Source organism: Lithobates pipiens, unplaced genomic scaffold (genome assembly GCF_037356315.1).
Source record: "Lithobates pipiens isolate NorthernLeopardFrog02 unplaced genomic scaffold, aLitPip1_a1.2 Scaffold_23, whole genome shotgun sequence".
Classification (NCBI taxonomy): Eukaryota; Metazoa; Chordata; class Amphibia; order Anura; family Ranidae; genus Lithobates; species Lithobates pipiens.
Genome location: NW_027507785.1, coordinates 81,527,646 through 81,553,668, shown reverse-complemented (window position 1 = coordinate 81,553,668; position 26,023 = coordinate 81,527,646). Strand labels below are relative to the sequence as shown.

The 26,023-nt window shown below is 42.9% G+C and overlaps 1 protein-coding gene across 3 annotated transcripts in view; it reads left to right on the top strand.

Annotated features, from left to right (window-relative positions):
* Window positions 1-26,023, top strand: part of PRICKLE2 (prickle planar cell polarity protein 2) — a 451,504-nt gene that overhangs the window by 326,877 nt on the left and 98,604 nt on the right. For all 3 annotated transcript variants that reach the window (XM_077451950.1, XM_077451952.1, XM_077451951.1), the window contains one exon: window positions 25,705-25,818. In XM_077451950.1, coding sequence (XP_077308076.1) covers window positions 25,705-25,818 — 114 coding nt within the window. The remainder of the gene's footprint in view (window positions 1-25,704; window positions 25,819-26,023) is intronic.

Here is a 26,023-nt window from a genome sequence, read left to right as displayed (position 1 = left end):
GCCTAGGGATAAGAGCCCTACCCAGAGAGAGTTGGAATCAGTGAGGAACCTTCTTTACTGCCTTGAGGGCCCCTAGGATGATAGAGAGCAAAGCCACATCTGGAATCTCCAGCTAATCTCACTGTCCCTTGTGTACTGGTGACTGTTAGCAGAAACTAGGAAGTCTACCACTATGGACATGTTTTCCGATGACAGCTGTCAAAGTTATTTCCTCTCACTTTAGGGATATTTTCTTTCACATCCTGTTGTTTCCCCAGGACGGGAAATGCTGATAATTTTTTTCAATAATGACATACACATGGCATTAAAACCTGACTGACGTTGCAACCCTTCCCCTATCACTAAACGTAATCACCAAAATCTCATAGAAGTCTGACATTGTAATGTAATAAGGTAATTTACCTGGTCATCATGCCATGTTTAGGCACTTACCATTATAGGGTGACAGCGCTATGTACCTGTCCCCCAAGGCTGCAAGTGGCCATTTAAGCACACATTATGCAGGTATGCTCCACTGTCATCAACATTAGGAAACCCGCTATGCAAAATGCCATGTAGCCACCGCTGGATTGCATGCATGTAGACAAAAAATGCCTGCAAAGTGACTGCTGCAGATCAGCAGCACTGAGACGCAACATAGAATGAATATAGAATGAAAAAAGGTGCTAACAAGTACTTTATTAAAAAATACATGGGAGTTATTTATAATACACTGTGCACATAGCAACCTAAATGACATTCAGTTCTTCATTACTGTATAAAAAAAAATTGCATTCAGTTAGATTTTGCATATACTTTAAGACCCTGTTGGGTCCTACATAGGACTGAAGAATATTTACCCCTCCCTTTAATTGTGTTTAAGACTGCTGGCACTTGTCAAATTAATGTCAGCTAACACACTAGCAGAGCCAAGGCTGAATGTAAATCTCTCTAGGTTGCAAACAGAATAGCCAGGGGGAAAGAGCAAGGGGAGTTGTATAGTCAGACATTAAGTTTGAAAAATGTACAGGTAGAGCGAAAGTGACATTCTGAAAGTTGACGTTCAGTCCTGGATGATAAAGCAAATCCTAACAGCAGTCCAAATTGGTTTGCTTCTAAAAGATACACACCACCGGTAAGGGCAAGCCTCAACCCTCAGTTACTGGTATGCATTACATAGAGGAAATGACGGCATATGCTATTCATGTGACTTGAACCCATAAGCTGCTCTAACAGATTGTACACCCCACATGTGTAGTTAACGAAGTTTACATTTCCTTGGCTCTCCCAAAACACTATGAAAAACATAATAATCGCAGATTTATTTTTTTTACCCCTTGGCAAGTGTGAATTGGCATAGTACTTATTTCTGGAGGTAACTGATAGCTTAAGGGCTCACTCATGCCATATGTGTTGGGACGTTTTGCTTTGTCTTACATTGGGACGCAAGACAAGGCAAAAAAGCCTTGTTCCCTATGGGGCCAGTAAACACCGCTCAATTTAAGAAATGTGTCAGACCATGGCCCAAAGATCACTGATCTCACACAGAGAACAACAGTCCTTCTCTGAAGTTATCAGCTGGGGGAGAAAAGTATTGACTGACATTGTGGCTCTCTTATAAAGAGCATAACAAGAAGAAATTTATAAATCATAGTTTTTGGCATCCTTGCAAATAAACGTTGCTAAGAGTTCGATTGGGGTTTTAGGTATTTACCTATTCTTTACAAGCAGTAATAAAGTTTCAAAACAAGCCATCACTAATTTCAGTAGCTGTGAGCACTTTGGAGCTGTTCATTCTCAAAGTTTTCAGAAAAAGACCTGAAACTAAAGAGTTATTTTACATTTGTAATAAAATGTGCAATGCAGTCAATGAGCCCTAGTAGTTTTATAAACATTGAGCAGCTTAAAAATGTGGTGCTTAGTTTAAATGTTATACTTGTATACAGTAGTGTATTTAGGTTTTGTGCTGCCCTAGGCCTGACTAAACTTGTGTACCCCCTAATTTAAATATGACCCACCCCTACTCCCAAGGCCACACCCCTTGCTGTTTAAGACCAGCTTTGAATTTTTTGTGTGGGGACACTAGTTCTGAAGGTCTGGGGGGATTCTCTTAATTTGCATAGATTTGGCAATGGATTCCCTTAATTTGCATAGATTTCCTCTCACTTCCTGTGTGGCTATGGGGCAGGAAGTGAAGGGAAATTTCTGCAATGGGACAGGGATGGTAAAAAATAAACTGACGGGGGCTATAACCCTCCCTTACTCTATCCAAAATGAAAAATAAAAAAAGTGTTGCCTATAGTTCTACTTTAAGCACAAATTTCTGATCATTGTATGGAGAGAACTAAGAAAATATAACCATGCCAATGGTGTAGCAGAAAACTTAGCACAGTGAGGAAGGTTTGTGGTCCAGGATGATATGACAGTCAAAATTAGAAGCGCGTCCCCCCCCCCCCCCCCACAATTGCAGAATGCTAGCCGGCCCCATACCGGAAGCAGTGCGGCTGCTTTATGGGGGTGCTAGACTAATTTGCCTCTCAGCTCAGTCCACCCCATAAGACTGGCGCTACACTACAAATGTAGCGCAAGCCAGCGGGGACTCTTTTTGTGCTGTCCCCCTGCAAAGTGCTGCCCTAGGCCTGGGCCTTGTCAGCCTAGGCCAGGATACGGCGTTGTTTGTAGGTTCACGGTGTCTTTCCCACAGGCTCCTTTCACACTAGCTGACTACAAGGTTGCGTGGTTTTCAGTGCAACTTTGGAGTCCAACTTTGCCATCACTTTGATAAGACTTTTTCACTCTCTGGCATGGAAGTCGTGTCAAAGTCAGATCAAAACAGTGCAGGAATCTTTTCTGAAGTCGCAACGATTTCAGTAGTGTCAATAGGAACGGCTCTCATAGAGATGCATGGCATTTCACATGTCCTGAGACTTTGGGTCTCACAAGTTGGATCCTAAGTCGTGAAAGGAGCCAGAGCCTGACCGAAAAACTACAATTGGAAGAGATCCGCCCTATCCTGCCTATGGTCTGAGATGCACCCTATGTTGGGTGTGCCCCCAACATCACTTTAATGAGAGCTCTCCCTACCACAGGAGGAATGCACTGCATATGTGGGGGTCTTGAAAGAGGGAGAGTAGTTAGTGTTTAGCTAGGGTGTACCCAACATACCGTGTGTCCTAGAACCTAGGCAGGACAGGACAGATCCTTCCAATTGTAAGCAGCCCAATGTTTTTAAAACCTACTGGGGGCCCTTATCTGCATTGTATATTTTATTACACAGATAAACTAACCCTTTAGCCCCCATTTTCACTTGAGTGTAGAATAGTCAGACGCTTTTGAGGCTTTTTTTGCCTTTTTTGCACATTTTATTCACACATTTTTAAGATCAACTTTGCTGTATAGGAGTTCTTTTGGGATAGGATGCCTCAATTTTGCCCCATAGATTTTTATTATGAAGCAACTTAAAAAACATGCTTGAGTAACACGTTTGCATGCATGCTCTATTGGAAGTCAACGGGACCAAAAGTGCCCCATTCTTCTTCCAAAGTAGTTCATGTACCTGGAATTTCAGGTAAGCTACAGGTGCCTGGTCACTCAGATGTGAGTAGGGATAGTTTAAAGCATGGGATTTGACTTGCTGAGCATTTTAGAACCTTGAGCTCCAAACTACAGATAGTTTAGGTGTGACTGAGGGCTTAAAGTCATTCTCTTAGCGGCTCAACTCATCCTGCTTCCCCTGTGGAGTCATTGCTGGAGGAGAAGGAGCTGAGCTGAGCTCCTGAGATAACAACTTAAAGTAGTTGTAAACCCTCCCCCACAACTTTGTCCCATGTAAATCAGCATAAAAAAAACCCTAATGAACACTGCTTGTAGATATCTCCTTACTTGCTTAGTATTGTAATCCTTTTTGTTCTTTAGAATGACGTCACTGAGCATGCCCAGATCTCCCCTGATTTATGGCACACTCTATGTGCTTATCTATCTGTTATCAGGACTTCCTATGGCACATAACACTGAACTACCAGGAGGCTGCATAATCACTCAGAGCTTCCTCCTACACACCATGTGACATCACATGTAGTGTAAAGCAGGGCATGGGACAGGAATAACTGCAGTCTTATCAGCTGAAGCTGATAGGACTCACACAGGCAGACACTAGATAAGCAGCACAAGTAAATACTATGAAATAAAATAAGTTAGCTATGAGCAGGGAAGCAGGGTTGCCATAGAAACATTGAATTGAGAAGGAGGCTTGGTTAACAGTACAGGTAGTGCTCAATGTAAGGGCGGAAATACACTCCACTGTGGACTCAGAAAACAATACTTAAGATGGCGCTGCCTAACCCCTGGAAACGATTTTTTAAAGTTTCTTTAAACAGTAAGTAATATGCAATTTGGGCTGGATTTCAGTGGCTATAGTATGATAATTACTTATTATAATGGACTAAATGAAAAGAAGCATCAGAGTGGGAGAGTTTACTTCCTCTTTAAGGTCTTCTTCTGTGAATTTTGAGGATGATTTGCTCCACAGTGCCTGCTAAATGAACTCAAGAGAGAAAAGGTCATTGTTGACAGGCAGGGTATCACTTGTATGATTCTCTATCATAATTTCAGTGTTTGGTTTTAGGTAGCTTACGACTTTGTGAAAGAATGGGAACTGGTGAATTAAAATCAACAAGTCAGGTTTAACTATCTTTGCCATCTACATAGGCATTGGTATAATCTCTAGTTGTATATATATAAAAATTACATTAAAATTACAGTAAACAGCACCTTTAAATCTTATGAACTCTACTCCTAGCTACATGGCCTACCCTGACAACTTGTATCCAGGTTCTTCTTTCTAATCGCCAGTTGTCATAGCAACGGAATTGTGAAATTAACAAGTTCGTTTTCCTCTCAAAAGAAAAAAAAGCAAAGGAATTTGCAAAGGATATCCGTGAATAAACATTTACACTAGTAAGGAACTGTACTTTAAAATAGATTTCACAGTTTGTAATTAGAGTAAGCATCCTGCTCCATATAAACGACAGGCCAATGTTAATATTGTATTGTAGCATCGTAGCAAACTTTCCACACAAAAAAGAGAAAAGAAAAATATTACCCACTTCTTATCCCACACTGTGTTCTGGGTGCCAATCAATGGTATGAGGGCAAACATCTGCCACAACTGTGATTCATGGCAGAACCCCTGAGAACGTCCCGCGGGAACCCTAGGGTTCTGTAGAACCCTGGTTGAGAGACCCTGACCTAAACATAAGCCTAAGAACATATGACCTGAAGAGAAAAATAGCCTAAGAACATTTGGCTAGAATGGAAAATAGTTTAACCACTTGGGACCCGCGCTATTGCAAAATGACGGCAATAGCGCGGACCCACATTTTCGGGACTACGTCTATTGACGTAGTCCCGGTTACGAGCGGCCTGCGCGCCCCCTGAGGGGCGCGCGCGGCGCGCTCTGTGATCGGCGAGTCCGTGAGACTCGCCTGATCACCGATCCGTGTAAGGGGTCGATCCCGACCCCTTATCACGTGATCAGCTGTCAGCCAATGACAGCTGATCATGTGATAAAACGGAGCCGGTAATCGGCTAGTATTCCTCCTCGCGCTGACAGCGCGAGGAGAAAAAAAAAAAGCCGATCGCCGGCGGCCGTGTTCGGGACATCAGTCCCGATCACGGCCAGCAATTTAAAAGGACACCTGCCCCCTGCCAGTGCCCACCTGCCACCCGCAGTGCCATCCTGAATAAAGTAAGTGCCCCCCTGTCAGTGCCACCCAGCAGTGCCCACAGTGCCACCCAGCAGTGCCCACAGTGCCACCCAGCAGTGCCCACAGTGCCACCCACAGTGCCACCCAGCAGTGCCACCCACAGTGCCACCCAAAATCTGCCTCAGGTGCTGCACCCCAGTGCCGCCCATCAGTGCCCAGCAGTGCCGCCCATCAGTGCCCAGCAGTGCCGCCCATTAGTGCCCAGCAGTGCCACCTATCAGAGCCACCTATCAGTGCCACCTATCAGTGCCCATCAGTCCCATCTATCTGTGGTACCTATCAGTGCCCATCCGTGCCACCCATCCGTGCCACTTATCCGTGCCACCCATCCGTGCCATCTTATCTGTGCCCATCTTTGCCCATCAGTGCCGCCTTATCTGTGCCCATCGGTGCCGCCTTATCTGTGCCTATTAGTGCCGCCTTAACTATGCCTATCAGTGCCCACCAGTGCAGCCTATCAGTGCCCACCAATGCAGCCCATCAGTGCCCACCAATGCAGCCCATCAGTGCCCACCAATGCAGCCTATCAGTGCCGCCTAATCAGCGCACTTCAATGAAGGAGAAAAATGACCCGTTTGCAAAATTTTATAACAAACTATTAAAACATGATTTTTTTTTTTTTTTTTTTTGCATCTTTTTTTGTTTGTTTAGCAAAAAATAAAACTCCGAGCTGTAACTAAATACCACCAAAAGAAAGCTCTATTTGTAGGAAAAAAATGATAAAAATTTCATTTGGGTACAGTGTTGTATGCCCGCGCAATTGTCACTCAAAGTGCATCAGCGCTGAAAGCTGAAAATTGGTCTGGGACTGAGGGGGGTTTAAGTGCCCAGTAAGCAAGTGGTTAAACAATAGCCTAAAATCGTTTGACTCAAATGGAAAGTAGCGTAAACAATATCCTAAGAGCATTCAACCAGAATAGAAAATAACTTAAGAAAATTCGATTTTGCCCCAAAACTCATAAGTGAATGCTGATTAATTGGCACAGAACAAATGTACATGCAGTTTCACTGGACAAATATCTATGCAATTTTTTTTTTTATCAATAGAACCTCTAGAGAGCAGAATTCAGCGTCAGGTTTCAGATCACTGCCATAGCAACTTAATTAGTGAGAATATCTGCAACTGGTATCACTGGGTGTAAGAAAAATTTCCTTTTTTTATTTTATTTTGCTAACCTTTAAATTTGGTTCCTACAGTTCATATACACTATATTGCGAAAAGTATTGGGACGCCTGCTTTTACACCCACATGAACTTTAATGGCATCCCAATCTTAATCCGTAGGGTTCAATATTAAGTTGGCCAACCCTTTGCAGCTATATCAGCTTCAGCTCTTCTGAGAAGGCTGTCCACAAGGTTTAGGAGTGTTTCTATGGGAACGTTTGACCATTCTTCCAGAAGCACATTTGTGAGGTCAGGCACTGATGTTGGGTGAGAAGGCCTGGCTTGCAGTCTTTGCTCTAATTCATCCCAAAGGTGTCCTATCGGGTTGAGGTCAGGACTCTGTGCAGGCCAGTCAAGTTCCTCCACTCCAAACTTGCTCATCCATGTCTTTATGGACCCTGCTTTGTACACAGGTGCGCAGTCATGTTGGAACAATAAGGGGCCACCCCCAAACTTTTCCCACAAAGTTGGGAGCATGAAATTGACCAAAATGTCTTGGTATGTCCTATCAGGTTGAGTTCAGGACTCTGTACAGACCAGTCAAGTTCCTCCACCCCAAACTCGCTCATTCATGTCTATATGGACTTTGCTTTGTGCACTGGTGCTCAGTCATGTTGGAACAGGAATGGGCCATCCCCAAACTCTTCTCACAAAGTTGGGAGCATGAAATTGACCAACATGTCTTGGTATGCTGATGCCTTAAAGTGATTGTAAAGTCTTGTTTGTTTTAGTTAAAAATAACAAACATTTTATACTTACCTGCCCTGTACAATGGTTTTGCACAGAGCAGCCTAGATCCTCCTTTTCTTGGGTCCAGGTTTGGCACTCCTGGCCCCTCCCTCCTGTCGAGTGCCCCCACAGAAAGCAGCTTGCTATGGGGGCACCCGAGATGAGTCAGAGATCACTCTGTGTCCATTCAGACAGAGAGAGCCATACTGCCATAAAGCCTTACTGAGTTTAATTAGGCCACACCCACTTTTGCAGCATGTTTTACCACAACACCCCCATCCCACCGCTATCCATTTTGCCATTAACTAAAGGGTAGAAACCCTAGTTACTTCAGATAAACAGACACATACAAAGGGTATGCGGCAAATATTTGTAGAATAAATTAGTCCATAAAAGATTAAAGCTAAACCCATCAATTAATGCAATTATTGATATTTCAACCATATGTTTTTTAATGTTTTTAGTTTACATACCAGAATTTAATTTGATATGAACTTTTGAAATCCCCATACAACAGCACTTGGTCTGATAGATCAGGTGCCCTGCATGCTCATGTGGTGACAAGGACCCTGTTAACAATAGCAAAAAGGTGACCTAAACAATAGAGAGAAATCAGGTCACCAGGCTGGTTGTGGTCTGTGGTAGCTGTATAAATCTCAGGATTTGATGAGTCCAAATACAAATCTTTTGGCAGCTAAACCAGCTCCGATGTATACAATATATTTTGGTTTTATATTTAGCTAATTGCCTTAGGTTTGGCTTTAGGAGTTAATATTACTAGTCAATAACGTGCGTACATCCTTATTGATTTTCTCTGAATTATACAGAAATAACTTCATAATAAACTGAACAACAAACTTGCACACACCGCTTCGCTGATATCACTTTCTTTCACACAGCTTTATTCAACCAGATGTGCATGCTGCAAATCCCTGTCTGGGAACCACCCCATTGACGCGTTTCACCTGTAGCTGTAGATGTCTGTACCTCTAAAGCCGCGTACACACGGGCGGACTGTCTGGCCAACTAAGTCCGTCAGACAATCCGACAGACAGTCCGTCCTACTTTTGAATGAACGGACTTGACCACACACGATGAACAGACAGTCCGTTGAAAGCTTGCGCGATGACGTGTACAGCACGTACGACGGGACTAGAAATACGACGTCCAATACACTGCAATACAACCTTCGGCCGTGTAAATCCTTTCTGAGCATGCGCCATACTTAGTCCGTCCAACTAGCCTACTCACGAGCGGACTGTCCGCTGAAACCAAAGTTGGACAGACAATATTACGGAAATTCCGAAAGACTTAGTCCGCCAGACTGTCCGCTGAAAAAGTCCGCTGAAGCCCACACACGAGCGGACTGTCCGCTGAAATGTGTTTCAGCGGACTAAGTTGGACAGACAGTCCGCCCGTGTGTACGCGGCCTAAGTTTATAAGGGCGAAACATGTCACAAAGGGCTGTTTCTCAGGTCTTGCAGCATGCAAGTGAGGGTATCAGTATGCGGCTCTTTGTACAGAGTTTACACAGAGCAAGGACAGGCTCCCTTACCTGGCACACCTGTAGCAGACTGGGATTATTAGAGTTTAGACTGGTGGGGTCTCCTCTGGATTTTTTCTATTCATAATAGATCAGCTTAGCAGTCTTTTATTGAATCCACTTAAACTTATTAAAGTAGTAAAGGCTCAGGGTTTTTTTGCATTGAAGGTAAAAACACCTTCCGTGTGTAGCAGCACTCCCAGCCCCTCCTAAAACGTACCTAAGCCCCATCTACATTCAGGGATGTGCATGAGAGCCTTGACTGTCCCTGGATCTCCTCCTCCTCATTGGCTGAGACAGCAATGGTAGTCATTGGCTCCTGCTACTGTCAATCACAGCCTGTGAGCCAATGAGAAGAGAGTGGGGGATAGGGCCAAGCTGCGCTTTGTGTGTGAATGGACACATGGAGCAGCAGCTTGAGAGCGAGCCTGCTCGGATGCCCTCATAGAAAGCTGCCTGCTATGGGGGAACTAGGCAGGAGGGAGGGGCCAGCAGCACCAGTGGGGGCCCCTGAGAAGAGGATCAGGGCTGCTCTGTGCAAAACCACTGCACAGAGCAGGTAAGCATAACATGTTTGTTATTTAACCACTTCCCGCCTGCCCCATTGCAGATTGATGTCTGCAATGTAGCTCAGTTATCCTGACTGGGAGTCATATGACATCCAGCAGGATAAATTGCTTGTGCACGCTGATCGGTGGTGCGGTGTGTCACTCTGACACACTGCATCTCCGATCGTGGTAAAGAGCCTATGATGTAGGCTCTTTACCACGTGATCTGCTGTGACTGATCACAGCAGTAGCCAGGAAGTGCCAGTAATCGTTTTTTCCTCAGTTCACACTGGCAGGGAGAGCCGATCGGTGGCTCTCCTGTCAGAGGGGGGGTCTGTGCTGATAATCAGAGCATTGATTATCAGCACAGCCTCCATCAGCAATGCCAATCAGTGCCCACCATAATGCCAATCAGTGCCCACCAAAATGACAATCAGTGCCTGTCAAAGTTGCAGTCAGTGGCCATCAGTAAACCCTGTCAGTGCTCTTCACAGATGCCAATCAGTAATGACTGTCAGTACCTCCTCAACAGTGCTGCCTATCAGTGGCATCTATAAGTGCCCATCAGTGCCATCTGTTAGTGCCGCCTACCAGCGCCCATCAGTGACGCCTATTAGTGTCCATCAGTGCCCATCAGTGACGCCTATCAGTGCTGCATATCAGTGCTGCCTATCGGTGCCCATCAGTGCTGCATATCAGTGCCCTTCAATTCTACATATTAGTGCCTCCTCATCAGTGCCCGTCGGTGCCGCCTTATCAGTGCCCATTAGTGCAGCCTTATCAGTGCCTATCAGTGAAGGAGAAAACTAAATTTTATAACTGAAACTAAGAAAAACTTTTTTTTTTCAAACATTTCGGTCCTTTTTAGTTTGTTTAGCAAAAACAAGAAAAAACATTGGTGACAAAAATACCAGCAAAGAAAGCTCTATTTATGGGAAGAAAATGATAAATTGAATTTGGGTACAGTGTTGCATAGCGTCACATTTGTTATTCAACAGCACTGAAAGCTGAAAATTATCCTGGGCAGGAATGGGGGAAGGTACCCGGTATTGAAGTGGTTAAAACAAAAAATTAAGCTTTAATGTCACTTTAATGACCTCTGAAACGCATTGGTTGTTTTACGTGATCTTACAAAAAATTTAAGACAGTTTGAACTAGGGGTTGACCGATATTGGTTTTTCAGGGCCGATACCTATTTTTTCGGCCGCCTTTTAGGTCGATAGCCGATATCAGGTGCTGATATTCTGTACATCACCATCACCTGGCACTAAAGGCAGCATGTGATTTGCCACTGTCACCTGCCACCTATATGCAGCTTGTCACTTGCCACTGTCACCTGCCACCCATATGCAGCTTGTCACTTGCCACTCTCATCTGCCACCCATATGCAGCTTGTCACTACTTACACTACTTCTGGCAGTCTCTCCCCAGAGGTATCCAAGCGGGTAAACTTCCACATGCTGTAAAGAACAGCCTTCATAGCCCTGCTTTAGGGCCGGAACAGCGATGATGCAATGCGGGCAGTGAGCGATGATATCATCTCTCTGCTGCTCACCGCACCGCTGACAGAGATTGGCAGAGACTGCAGCGAGCGCCACGCGGGGACAGGGGGAGGAGGTCTGATCAATATCGGTAAGTCTCTGACCGATACCAATTATTTGAAAAGTCTGAATATCGTCCTCCAATAATCGGCCGCTCCGATAATCGGTCAACCCCTAATTTGCACTCTTTCACCACTTGGCACTGTTTGTGCTTTGGATAAGTACTGTTCTACACTACTGTGCCAGTGTTATCAGCCTCTGAAAGAATTCATATTTTCCTATCTCTAACATGCACTAGACAAAAAAACAAAACAAATCCCATTGTTGGCTGTGGGCAGTCCGTTTTGACCTTTTCATGCGTGACGCTTAGTGCCCATGGAATAGCCAATCCTCAGATCAGGGAGCTTATTACATGTTCAGCTAAAGAAGCGTAACGCCACCTCCTCATTACACCTTCCTCTGAAGAGAAATGGTTTTCAGGTCATTAAATCTCACTGGATTTTTCTAGCTCTCGGTCTCCAGGATCTCTCCGCATGTGTGCTGTTGTGTGTGAAAACCTATTTTTACCGTAACGACGATATTACAATAAATAAGAAATACGCGGCTTGTTTTTTTTTTTTGCTATACATCGGGACCCAGAAAAGTCATAATATTAAATGAGTTATATAAATATATCATAGTTGTGTCATTATCGGAGAAGGGTACATTTGAAATAAAATTGCTTGTTTCTGTGGATTGCTAATCTAAAAAAGGTTAGAAACCATGACAGATAGAAAATAGCAATTTTCCATTATGTCTAATGTAATTCACCTCTCACAACCTGGTTCCCAGCTATGTGGAACTAATTCCTGTCAGTCAAAACATATCCAGCACACGCTTGGCATACGTTTGTTTTCCCAGATACGATGTAGGTTATAACATCTAGGCACTTGCTTTACCTTTTAAAAAATGCATAATCTGCAAATGCAAATTATTTACCAGAAGACATAGTAAAAACATGTGGTACCGCAACCCAAACAGTACAAATTAAAAAACTTTCTCTAATTTTATAAAGAATACCCATATCTCAGAATTTGTGAATAGGTCCGGCTACGCTTGATAAAGGCCCAGGCCACAAAGGGACATGTTCATTATAGATGGAACTTGGGGATGAGGGACTGGTTGATTCAGCTCCTGGCTTGTTAATTATGTCATCTGGCACTTTTATGGTTTAAAATTTCTAGTTGTTACTTACTTGTGAGTGGCAGTAATTCAACCATGATTTATATCCAACATTTGTTGCAATTTACCTGAGTGTAGCCACATTTGTAATTCTACAACATACAAACCCTGATGAAGGAGGCGTGTCTGAACCCCTGAAATGTGTTATTTTTTTTTTTTTTTAATTCATAATTTAAAAAAAATACCACTTTGAACTCCTTGTAAGTCTGTCTAAAGACTGTAGAGGACACAGGTACATTTTAATTAATATATAAAAAATGAAACTCAAGCTCGATGGGGCAGTAACAATCGATCATCAGATGACCCCTTTTCACAAGCTGAAGTGTCAGATTTAGAAAGCCCATCAGCAGTTTTGCAGCTTCCTTTGCATCTCCACTCAGCATGCTTGCTCTACGGTAAGGCCTCTTTCACACTGGGGTGTCGGCGGTAAAGCGCCGCTATTTTTAGAGGCGCTTTACTGTCCTTTTTGCTGGGGTTTTCGCCCGCTAGCGGGTTGCTTTTATCCCCCGCTAGTGGCTGAAAAAAGGTTAAAAGGGCCCACAAAGCGTTGCAAAGCGGTGCCCATTAATTTGAATGAGCAGGAGCGGTGTATACACCGCTCTTTCACCGCTCCACAGATGCTGCATACAGGAGTTTTTTTTAACGTCCTGCCAGCGCAACGCCTCAGTGTGAGAGCCCTCCGTACACACGATCGGAATTTTGGTCGGAAAGGCTCTTATAGTTTTCCTGACGGAATTCCAACAGGATTTCGCTCAAGCTGTCTTGCATATACAGGGTCACACCAAATTCCAACCATCAAGAACACGGTGACGTACAACACCTACGACGGGACTAAAAAAAGGAAGTTCAATAGCCAGTGGCCAATAGCTTCCATCTCATAGTTGAATCTGAGCATGCGTGAGTTTTTGCACATCGGAATTGCATATACACAAATGGATTTTCGGATAGGAGCTTTTCCCGACCGAAAAATTGAGAACACGCTCTCAATCTTTTACTGGCCGAAATTCAGCCAGCAAAAGTCCAATGGAGCATACACATGATCACATTCTCCAACCAAAAGCTCTCATCAGTCTTTTGCTGGCCGAATTTACGATCATGTGTACATGGTTTGAGACTGCAGGGGAGCCGTTTTTCAGGCGCTTTACAGGTGCTATTTTTAGCCCAAAAGTGCCTGAAAAACGCCTCAGTGTAAAAGGGGTCTAACGCATTGCTCGCAACTTTCTGGGATGAAAACCTTTTAGCATAAAGTATGTATTGCTGCTGGGTTATTTGGCCCTTCTATCATATCTGTTGGTGATGTGGCCTATAGCTGTCTCAAAACACCCCTCCACCCACCAGCAGTGACGGAATGACCGGCATCCACTCTGTCATTTTTTTTTTTTCCTTTGAAGTTGTTATTGGCACGTTGTCCAGGGGAGAGAGAGCGTTATGGATTACATGATGCCCAAAATAGCTGCAAAGTCTTCCTTCCATTAAAAAAAAAAATTACTTCAGCCCCTCTCCCAGGCTAGTAGTGTGCCTTTAGACCAGTGGTTCTCAACTCCTGTCCTCAGGATGGACCCTCAAACAGGCCAGGTTTGCAAGATAACTGAAATACATAGTGTATCATTTGCTGCTCAGTCATTGCATCTCCCCAAGGTAAAACTTAAAATCTGGCCTGTTAGTGGGTCCCGAGGACAGGAGTTGAGAACCACTGCATTAGGCTGAGACTAGCAATCATCAGTTGTGTGCCTTTAAGCCAAGTCCAGCAATGGACTGCACAGACATTATTGAAGGTGCTCCCCTTAAACCACCACCCTCCCCAGCCAGCAGGCATAGGATGCTATGGCTGGATACCTCACATTGGCATTCTCTTCAAACAAATCTTGGAAGGACACCGCTCCTAAAGCGCCTTTGCTCATTGAAATCAATGGGAAGTGCCACTTTTAACCCTTTTTTGGCCGCTAGCGGGGGTTAAAAGTGCCCCACGCTAGCGCCCGAAAAGCCCCTCTAAAACTACGGTAAAGCGCCTCTGAAAATAGCGGTACTTTACCACCGATGCCACAGCGCCTCAGTGTGAAAGTGCCCTACATTTTTTTAAAAGTTGTACTTCCATATAAATAATACAAAACTATACTCGGCTTTCCAAATCTGTATGCTAATTAGTGCGCCTCACATTGGTTTATGTCAGGAAAACATCGTGCCTCTCTATTTTAGTCGGTGACAGCTGGTATGCAAACTGTTCACTTTTTCTTTTTAATCAGTGTTAGATTTTCTTGCTGGTATCTTTACATTTGCTGTACATTCAATCAGATGAAAAGATTTTTCTACTTTAATTATTGCCTCGTGGATCTGCACTTTGTATGATCGGAACACAGGACATGACACCTAATAACATCCAGAGGGGATTCTTTTTTTTCTGAACAGTGAACTATAGTTTCACACACAAAATTCCCATACGCCTACCCCTCCTCATCAAAATGATATATTAACAAGTGAACTCCAGGCAAACCGTTAGATACACAGATTAAATACATAAATAGGAGTTGTTTTGCCTGCCAAAGGCTTTGTAATTCTGCCTGTCCAGTTCTGAGATTTGCACATCTGAGGTAAATTTGTGATCTGATTTTTCTCTACTTCAATTAAGCAATACAGCTAAGGCAGTGTATATATAATTACCGTATTTATCGGCATATAAGGTGTATAATGCGCACCTTCATTTTAGGAGGGAAGTTTCAGGAATAAAGAATGAAGCAAAATAAGGGTCAGTGCCCATCAATGCATCCTCACCATTGCCTATCTGCAGCCTGATCAATGCCATCTACAGCCCACAATTGCCCATTATTGCAGCTTGATCAATGCCCATCTGCAGCCTCAAAATTGCCCATCAATGCAGCCTGATCAATGCCATCTGCAGCCTCACAATTGCCCATCATTGCAGCTTGATCAATGCCCATCTGCAGCCTCACAATTGCCCATCAATGCAGCCTGATCAATGCCATCTGCAGCCTCACAATTGCCCATTATTGCAGCTTGATCAATGCCCATTTGCAGCCTCACCATTGCCTAAATGCAGCCTGATCAGTGCCCATCTGCAGCCTCACCTCAGATTACTGCTGCCTCGGAGGGGGGACGAGCGCCGTTAGATTATATACAGCGAGAATCTCAGGTTTACTTGACGACCTCTTTAATACAAAGTTCCGCCTCCTGGACCGGCTTCTATGATGGACAGAACACTGGTCCAATGCTGGTCCAGGAGACAGGACTTCATATTAACCGATTGCCGACCGCCCTACGCCGATATACATCGGCAGAAGGGCTCGTACAGTCAAACTAATGTACATGTACGTCGCCCTTTAAGAGGCGGCCAGCAGGTGCGCATGCCCACGTCAAGCTCCATGAGTCGGGTCGCTTGATCAATGTCCATCTGCAGCCTCACAATTGCCCATCAATGCAGCTTGATCAATGCCCATCTGCAGCCTCACAAGGGGAGGGGACAGGGAGGGGGCAGGACGAGCGCCATTAGATTATATACAGCGAGAATCTCCTGTTTACTCTGCGGCCGGGGAGATGCTAATGTAAACAAGCATCTCCCCATTCTGCCTAGTAACAGTATCTCTGCTCCCTGTAATCTGGAGCAGAGATCAGTGATGTCACACGTAGCCACGCCCCCCCAGTTAGAAACACTCCCTAGGGCACATTTAACACATACACTACCCCCTAGTGGTTAACCCCTTCACTGCCAGTGTCATTTACATAGGAATCGGTGCATTTGTGTAGCACTGATTTCTGTATAAATGACAATGGTCCCAAAAATGTGTCGCAGTCATGATAAAAATCGCTGTTCGCCGCCATTACTAGTAAAAAAAAGAATTAATTAATAAAATAAATAAAAATGCCATAAAACTTTTTTTTTTTTTTACTCATATTGGCGGCAATCTGCGATTTTTTTATTAGGACATTGTGACGGACAGATCGGACACGTTTGACACTTTTTTGAGACCATTGACATTTATACAGCGATCAGAGCTAAAAATAGCCACTGATTACTATATTAATGTCACTGGCAGGGAGGGGGTTAACACTAGGGGGCGATCAAGGGGTTAACTGTGTTCCCTAGGTGTGTTCTAACTGAAAACAGATCACAGAAATGCAGAGAAGCCACCCTATATGCATTGTATCTTTTAGCATGGCCCCATGAGACACTAACTGCCGAGCAGTGCATACTTACTTGTGAAGTAAGATGCAGCTGCATAACTTTGTCCAGTTGGGCCATTCTCCTCGTTTACTGCAGGAGAATAAGTTATATTTGAGCCCTCTGGACAGTCACCTGGCTCTAGGCTCTTGCCACATTTGCCTTGTGGGTGATCCATTTCTGATTTAGACTTGCAGTTTTACTAAAAGTAACCTCTGCTTATTTTCATTTTCTTAAAGTACTCAGGTTGAAATGCTCAGGTTTGGGACAGGTCTACCGTTTACATCTTAGTGCGTTGTCAAGAACCATGAAATGACGGAGACAGAAAATGCAGTAAAAAATCACACCTTTTAATAAAATGGTAAACATAGTCAAAACATAGCCAGGGTTCGGTAGCCAAATCGGGTAGTCAGAACAAGCCAGGAAATCAGGAATCCAGATATCAGTGCAGTCAGAGGTAGCAGACAGAATCAGGAATCGGGAAGGATGTCAGCTAGACAAGTCTTCAACAAAAACACAGCAGAGAGTCTCTAGATATGTTGACCAAGGCAAAGGCATTGAAGAAATTAACTAGACAGTTTAAATAGCCAGAAGGGGCTGGCTGTGAGCTTGACTGACGAGCATTAGATGATCAACAGGTGAGCCATTGTGGAACGATGAGTAGAGGCAATTAACTGACAGCTGAGCAGGGAGAAGGGAGGGCTGAGAGCACAGCCCTGACACGTGTACACGTGTTACCATATGTGTCTTTAATGGGTTTTGCATAAGGCAGCACATTTATTTGGTATGAGCTCTTAAGGTACTACAAATGCTACCTGCACTATTTTCTGAAACCCTGTAGCATACTATAAATGTGCATTGGGGTACAATTAAAGAGACCCTGTCTCCAGAACAATCATTTCAACAATAACCTTCCTGTAAGATGGCATGTGCATTTAACGTATTTTAGCCAAGCCATGTTGTCTCCTGTAAAAGCCTCGCTTGTGTAGACCTTCTAAAGTCATGAGACAGCTGCTAGCCACTGCCATCTTGGATGTAATGTTAGAAGCCCCAGCAGACAATAAGCTGTCACTCAGTTGATACTGTATAGCAGGGCTGGGCCGACAGGGTATTCAGAAGAAGCAACTACCTTGGGTACTTCAGCTAGAAGTGGCGCACAAAAATCACGGGATCTGCAACTTATGCTTCTGATGTAGTCCACTGCTTATGTCAGTGGGGGTGACCTTTTTGCTTTGAATTCTCAAGCACCTTGACCTGCCACTTCTGTATAGTATTCCTCTGCACTTCTCCAGCAGCTACTTAAAAGGTTACATTACGGAGGTGAAAGGAAGAGTTGAGGAGCTAGGCCAGCACAAATAGTTAATAAACACTCCAAGAAATGTAGTATGCTATGAATTGCAAGGAGGGAGGGTTCTGGGCTAGAGAATTGACTCTTCCCAAAGAAGCCAAATTTGCTAGCAAGTTCAGCGGCATATTACAAGTCAGTCAACACATTTTAATATGTGTTATGATGTGCACTACGGTGTAAACAAACCCTGAGTATTTATGGACCTTTAAATTTGTGGATAGTGGCGTATCCTTTAACAGCTGAGACAGAGGGCAGTGATGTGTGTGTCATTTGCCTTACTTGCATTTAAAACACTGCGACAGTCATACTGGCTGTTTCAGCACTTATCCCTTCTTCCCTACACTTCAACCTGTTTTTTTTTTTTTTTACAGCTCATATCATCTTGCCTAAAATAATAAAAAAAGAAAACAACCTAAAGCCTTAAATTGTGCTTGAAGTATCTTAGTACAGCTTATATGTTTTATTAATAGATCTGCTAAATCCCAACTTCCTCGCTTCTTCATTTATTATTTCGCTCTCTGATTTCGATATGAGACATTATTTTTCACTGAGAATAGGAGGTGCCTCTCACATCAAATATTGCAGACACCTATGAATTAAAAAAACAACAACACATTTTTGTGTTAATACGTGAAATGTTTGTTTGTCTCATGCACTGTGGATAAAAACCGCAATGAGATCTGTGCCTTGTGCTCATCCACCATAAAGAAAACTGAGAATTATAACTCAGCCAGTATCCATAGGGGTTAGCCTAAGTCCACCATTCATGTCCCCCGCCTGCACTGTTTGCACACACAAGGGACTGGTAGTCCAGTGATACAGATTTGCCCATGCCAGACAATCCTGTGGCATTGCCTGCATCCTGCGGATTCTCTTCTGGGTCCTTAGAGGACCTTCCACTGGACTGCCTATAGAAAGTTTCCACATCATGCAGATAGTGATTTAGACCAGGGTTTCTCAACTCCAGTCCTCATGGTACCCCAGCAGGTCGTGTTTTCAGGATTTCGCTCAGATGAAACAGCTGTGGTAACTACAAAGGCAGTGAAACTGATCAAATCACCTGTGTAAAATAATATGAAGCCTGAAAACATGACCTGTTGGGGCGCCTTGAGGACTGGAGTTGAGAAACACTGATTTAGACACACAGGGGGCTGATTTACTAAAACTGGAGAGTGCAAAATCTGGCGCAGTTGTGCATGGTAGTGAATCAGCCTCTAACTTCTGCTTGTTCAATTAAGCATTGACAAAAAAACCTGGAATAAAAAGGTGAATAAAAAGCGACAATCATTTTTCTATGGCAATGCTTAGTTTTTGTGAAAAGTGGATTAGTCCTCAAACAAAGATAATCAAGAATTATTGGTTGGACAATATTTCTCATGTCTTTGGGTACAGAAGACACCCTTGGCCAACCGTTTTCGAAGGACCTAGTTATTGACCATTCTCACAAGAACTAGTGATTGGTGATTCTTGGGGAAAACCGGCTATTGGTCTTTCTTGAGGAAACTAGTGATTAGCCATCCTTAGGAGAACTGTTTATTTGTCAGTCTCAGAGGAATTGCTAATTGGTAATTCTTAAGGAAACTAGTGATTAGCCATCCCTGCAGAATTAAAAAAGGTAATTTTCAAGAGTAGTGGTTGGTCAGTCTTTGGGAAACCAGTATTGGTCTTTCTTGGGGGAACTAGTGATTAGCCATCTTTAGGAGAACTATTTATTTGTCATTCTCAGAGGATTTACTGATTGGGCATTCTTAAGGAAACTAGTGATTAGCCATCCTTGCAGAATTAAAAACAGGTCATTTTCAAGAGTAGTGTTTGGTCATTCTTGGGAGAAGCCATGATTAGCCATCCTTGGGAGAACTATTGATTTGTCATTCTCAGAGAAATCAGTGATTGGTCATTCTGAAGGAAACTAGTGATTAGCCATCCTTCCAGAATTAAAGAAAAGGTAATTTATCAAGAGAAGTAGTAGTTGGTCATTCTTGGGGGAACTAGTGACATATCGTGTTGAATATTTTTAGCTGTCCACCATTGTTAAACTTGGGATTGAGCTACAGCCAGTGTCCTCTGACTGATGTTTCATCTATTTGTATAAGGATCTTTATTTATTTCAGCTAATGTGTCTGCACATCAAACCACCATGTTAGTCATAGGGTCAGCTGTTAGGTTGTTTGCAATTGTTTGCATTCCACTACCCATAGTTTCACCAAGGGGAGTTCTGGTATGCCATGTTTTTGTACAAGCACAAAGTATAAACCCCACCTGTGCATGAGTGTGGTCGACTAGGGAAAAATCAGCACCAACCAGGGATGAATCAGACCTTACTGCCCTCTAAAGATTGGGGTAGTCCAAACAGCAACTGAAAAAATCCAAACAAAAGATGGTGCACTGGCCTAGTGCATTATCCCATGGATATTTTATTACAAATTGATAAAATATGTACTCACAAACTATGCATGTTCACAGCATATCAAGTCAATGGCTTGTGGCACAGTGATTCCTCAGACCCAGAGTGTTCCAACACTAAAGAGATGCCATCCATGGTCCAAATCGGCTTATGCGTTTCGAGAGTAAACCCTCTTCCTCAGAGGCAAAAGCCAATTTGGATCCTGGACGGCCTTTCTCTGTCATTGGAACACTCCAGGTCTGACACACCTCGGTGCCACAAGCTATTGATTTGTTATGCTGTGAACCTGTATGGTTTGTGAGTATGTATTTTATCGATTTGTAATAAAGTATCCATGGGATAATGCACTAGGTCAGTGCGCCCTCTTTTGTTTGTGTTTTTTCAGATGCCATGTTTTCTGCAACACACTACTTTGTTTAAAAATTGAAGAAAACTTTTGTGTCATGAAATTCAATTTGGCAGTTGATAGTGTAGGTGCACAAAAGGCATCAAAGGTGAAAGCGACCCTTTAACAGTTCCATTGCAGAGAAATACGTTTCTGAGCAGATTTCATCTTCTAATCAACGTAGCAGAAAGCTCTCAGAAATTGCAGTGTGGGCGGAGGCACAGACAACATATTTATTGCCAAGATAAAATACTAACAGATGTTGCAAGGGCAGGTGATGACATATTCTTTAAGCTGAAAGAATTCACATTAAAAGATGCCTTTATTAATTTTTTGTGTATTCCTAGAACATTTAAAAGCTTGTTTAATAACAGTGTGTGTACAGCACACGTGTTATAACCATTGGGCGCTGGTCAAGAAATTATCAACAAACTTAACTCCCAATGTCTTGATGTAAGTCAATGTTTTAAGAAGAGCTTTACTAAGTGCTATGTGAGGGCTCTTACTCCTGCTTGGTAGCACCACACATTGTGTTGACTGTGCGTCAACAATCATGTCTACCAGTGCACATCTATGGGTTTTCTTCGTGGATAAAAATAAGCAATGCTATGGATTTCACCTGCCACTTGGGACAATTAGACTTAATAGGTGGTGAAGAGTACCTCTGGCAGAATAGGGAGATTGTTGCCTTGCAGGTCTCATCCCTCAGCCTTCTGAAGAGAAGAGGAAAGGATCCAAGTATTTCATGTGCACGACTGGTCTGCTGGCTCTCTGTACCTTTATCATCATTATTCTTAGGAAGACACCTACACACCTATAACCACCCTGTATGTCAGTGAAAACAGCAACAATTGCTGTAAAATAGTATGGACTCTTGTTGACAGATGTTCAAAGGGTTATCTGATCCTCGCCTGCAACATAGCCTGCAGCTGGAGCGTCCCACCCACCGCTTATACCATATGCAGAACCCTATGAACTGCAGCTCTTCTGTATTGCAGGTGCAGTGTAGATCACCCAAATAGGAACACGCCTTCTTCAGATTCTTCGCACTGCGCTTGGAAAAACAGCCTGAATGCAGTCCAATGTAGGCGGAAAAGGAAATTTTAACTTCCAAGTACAAGAGCCCCAACTGCACTAATAAATGTATCATGAACTATAGAGATCTGAAAATGTTACCATGAGACGATTGACCAATAATTGTCAACTTATAAACTAAAGTGGGCCTCCAATGTGGCCCCTGACATCACCAATGGGCCACATATAATTGTTCAATATGTGTAATGCTTGAGAGGGCTGTTCGAAACTGAAGACCTAATAGAGGAAATGAGGGTCAGAGACTGTGGGCAAGCTACATTTTTGGCTGGGGATGCTGCAGAAGACAATACGAAACTGGGAACATGTTACATGAGGCTAGTAGAAATTAATTATTTTACCCTAATTATTGTTCCCACTACAGGCTGCTGATGTTCGAGCATTACACATGATATACCAAAGGGTCACATGCAGCCCTCGGGCCACAAGTTGGGCGACAGGGGGGTAAACGTTTAAACCATCTTTTCGCTGGCTTATTTTCCTTTATTTTAACCTGATGATCCTGCCAGTAACATGGCTTACCCACTGTACTGCATATACACAGGGGCAGACTGACCCTGGGGCCACTCGGGCACTGCCCGAGGGCCCCATGCCTCTAGGGGGCCCTATCAGGGTTACTAGCCTCAGTAAAACCAGGGACAGTATGTAAAAATTTGTGTTTTTTTTTTACATCTGTCTCTGAAATGTCCCTTACCGACATCCCTTTGGTCTAAAAATCCTGAGATTATAGCTGCTCCGCCTCTCCAGTACCTTCTCAGCCAATAGAAACATGTCTGTGTATACTGTGTGATTGTATACTGTGTGTGTGTGTGTGTGTGTGTGTTTTTGTCTACTGTGTGGCCTCATAATCCCTGATTGCCCGGGGGACCCCTGAGTTGTCGGTCCGCCCCTGCATATACAGTGCCTTGATAAAGTATTCATACCCTTTGAAATTTTCCACATTTTTTCATGTTACAACCAAAAACATAAATGTATTTTATTGGGATTTTATGTGATAGACCAACACAAATTGGCACATAATTGAGAAGTGGAAGGAAAATGATAAATGGTTTTCAACATTTTTTACAAATAAATATCTGAAAAGTGTGGCGAGCATTTGTATTCAGCCCCTTAAGTCAGTACTTTGTAGATCCATATTTTGCTGCAATTACAGCTGCAAGTCTTTTTGGGGATGTCTCCACCAGCTTTGCAAATCTAGAGTGAAATTTTTGCCCATTCTTTTTTGCAAAATAGCTCAAGCTCCGTCAGATTGGATGGAGAGCGGCTATGAACAGCAATTTTCAAGTCTTGCCACAGATTCTCAATTGGATTTAGGTCTGGACTTTGACTGGGCCATCTAACACATGGATATGCTTTGATCTAAAACATTCCATTGTAGCTCTGGCTGTATGTTTAGGGTCGTCCTGCTGGAAGATGAATCTCCGCCCCAATCTCAAGTCTTTTGCAGACTCCAATGCCGCGTACACACACGAGGACTTTATGGCAGACTAGTCCGATCGTGTGTGGGCTAATCATTTTTCATTAAAAAAATCAGACGGACCTAGAAATAGAACATGTTTCAAATCTATCCAACGGAACTCAATTCCTATCTGGAAAACCGTTTGTCTGTATGCTGGTCCAACGGACCAAATACGACGCAAGGAAAGCTATTGGCTACTGGCTATTGAACTTCCTTTTTTAGTCCCGTCTTACGTCATCACGTTCAAAACGATTCCTTAATAATAATAATAATAATAATACCCGTGCAGGTTAAGGAGATATTTCTTGCAGCTACAGGTAAGCCTTAATCTAGGCTTACCTGTAGCTTAAAGTGGTCCCAGAGGGTTTGCAACCACTTTAATAGACCGCAAGAAAGCAAGTAAGGATGTTCAGTCATAGGGTTTACATACACTTTTGGGGTCTATTTTAAAATGTTTTCACAGAAGATTTGCACAACTTTAATCAAGCTTCACATATTTTTTTCAATTGGAATAAATTAGAAAATTTTATTTCTGAGCAGTGTCAATATTTTGTGGAAGCACCCTTTACACCCATCAGCCATAACTTTTATGACCACTGACAGTGAATAACATTGATTATCTTATTACAATGGCATCTGAAAGTTGGTGTCATATATAGACAACAAGTAAACATGTTGTCCCTGACGTTGATGTGTTGAAATCAGAAAAAAATGGGCATTGTAGATTGTGTATGGGGCTACATAGCTGCAAACTGGTCACAGTGCTCATGCTGACTCATGTCCACAGCTAAAAGTGCCTACAATGGGCATCAGAACTGGACCACAGAGCAATGAAAGAAGATGGCCTGATCTGATGAATCATGTTTTCTTTTACATCATGTGGATGGCTGGGTGTGTGTTTGTGTCACTTACCTGGGGAAGAGATGGCACCAGAGTGCACTATGGGAGGAAGGCAAGCCAGTGGAGGCAGTGTGAGGCTTTGGCCAATGTTCTGCTGAGAAACCTTAGGCCCTGTCATTCATGCGGATGTTACTTGACATGTGCCACCTACCTAAACATTGTTGCTACCCAAGTACACCTCTTCATAGAAACAGTATTCCCTGATGCCCTCTTTCAGCAAGATAATGTGCCCTGGCACACTGCAAAAATGGTTCAAGAATGCTTTGAGAAACACAAGAAGTATGAGGTGTTGACCTGCCCTCCAATTTCTCCTGATCTCAATCCTATCAAGCATCTCTGGCATGTGTTTCAAAAACAAGTCCGATTCATGGAAAACCCACTTCGCAACTTAAATAAAGCTTTAAAGGATCTGTTACTAACAGCTTGGCCTTGGCACCAGATACCACAGCATACCTTCAGAAGTCTAGTGGCTTATATTGCCTCAATGAATCAGGGCTGTTTGGCGTGCAAAATGGGCTGTACTGGTCGCAAAAGGGGAACCTACTTCATGATAGGTGGATGGTCGTAAAGTTACCCCTTTAAGATAAATGATCTAATTTATGTTACTAAGGGTGATCTCCTCCATGTTTTCTGCATTTTATCTTATAATTATTGCACCTTTTATAACAATGGCTACCAGAAAGAGCATTTACAAATCTCGATATGAAAAAGCATATTTAAAATACACATTTACATATGCTGCAAGCTAATAAAAATTATGTCAAAATGTACTTTCTCTCAAATATCAAAAAAATTATTGAAGATGTGCCCTGGCTGATAATACACCAGTTTCCTTTAACACATATCCTTATTTATGACACTTAGGTATCACTAATATCCAAAGATAAAGGTGACCCTCACAGTAAATATATTAAATATTCACACCACTAATACATTAGAGACTCTGTAGTAGATCTTGTTCTTCAGTTATTTTACAAGCTGTTAAATCCTTAATTTTTTTCTTTTTTTTAAGTTAAACTAAATGTATAAAACATGCTGCTTTAGAGACAGGCATCACATAATAGACTAAAATAACAGGATATTTTAAAATTCTAAATGTTTTACTACTGTTATTTGGCAATGGACTTGCAGAAGATAGAAAGGACACCTTAATGGCCTCTGAAGGTTTTCCGTGATGTCTTTTGCATGTGTCTGATGGAACGCAGCCACTTTCTGCACAGGGTTTTGTGTCTCGTTCAGGCAATAACTCTAATTTCTGCAGGATTGTCTGTTTAGTTGCTGATGACAAAGGAAAATCTAGGAAATCTGCTTTATTTTATGGTGCGTTTTGTCGTTTACAACTTTGTTTTCCAGTTTCGCGTGACACCATGACCTCATCTTGGTCAAAATTGTTTTAACAGCGATGGTTTGTATGTGCAGTAAATGTGATGAAGTTTGCTATTGTGTCCACAGGTCCACCAGTACTACAGCTGCTTGCCTGACGATAAAGTCCCTTATGTGAACAGCCCTGGGGAGAAATCGAGAATCAAACAGCTTTTACATCAGTTGCCTCCTCACGACAATGAAGTAAGTAATGGGGGTTCCTAGCAGGACCTGAACTATTTGACTTTTTTTCAAAGTGGAACTTTATGTTGGAAAAAATCCTCTTCGACCTAATTATATACATTGTAAGGATTTTATCAAACCTCATTGCAAATGTATGCCTGTTTTTACTGAGACAGGAAATTTCAGTACCTTCTTTTTAAAACAGAACTCCAGCAAAACATGAAAA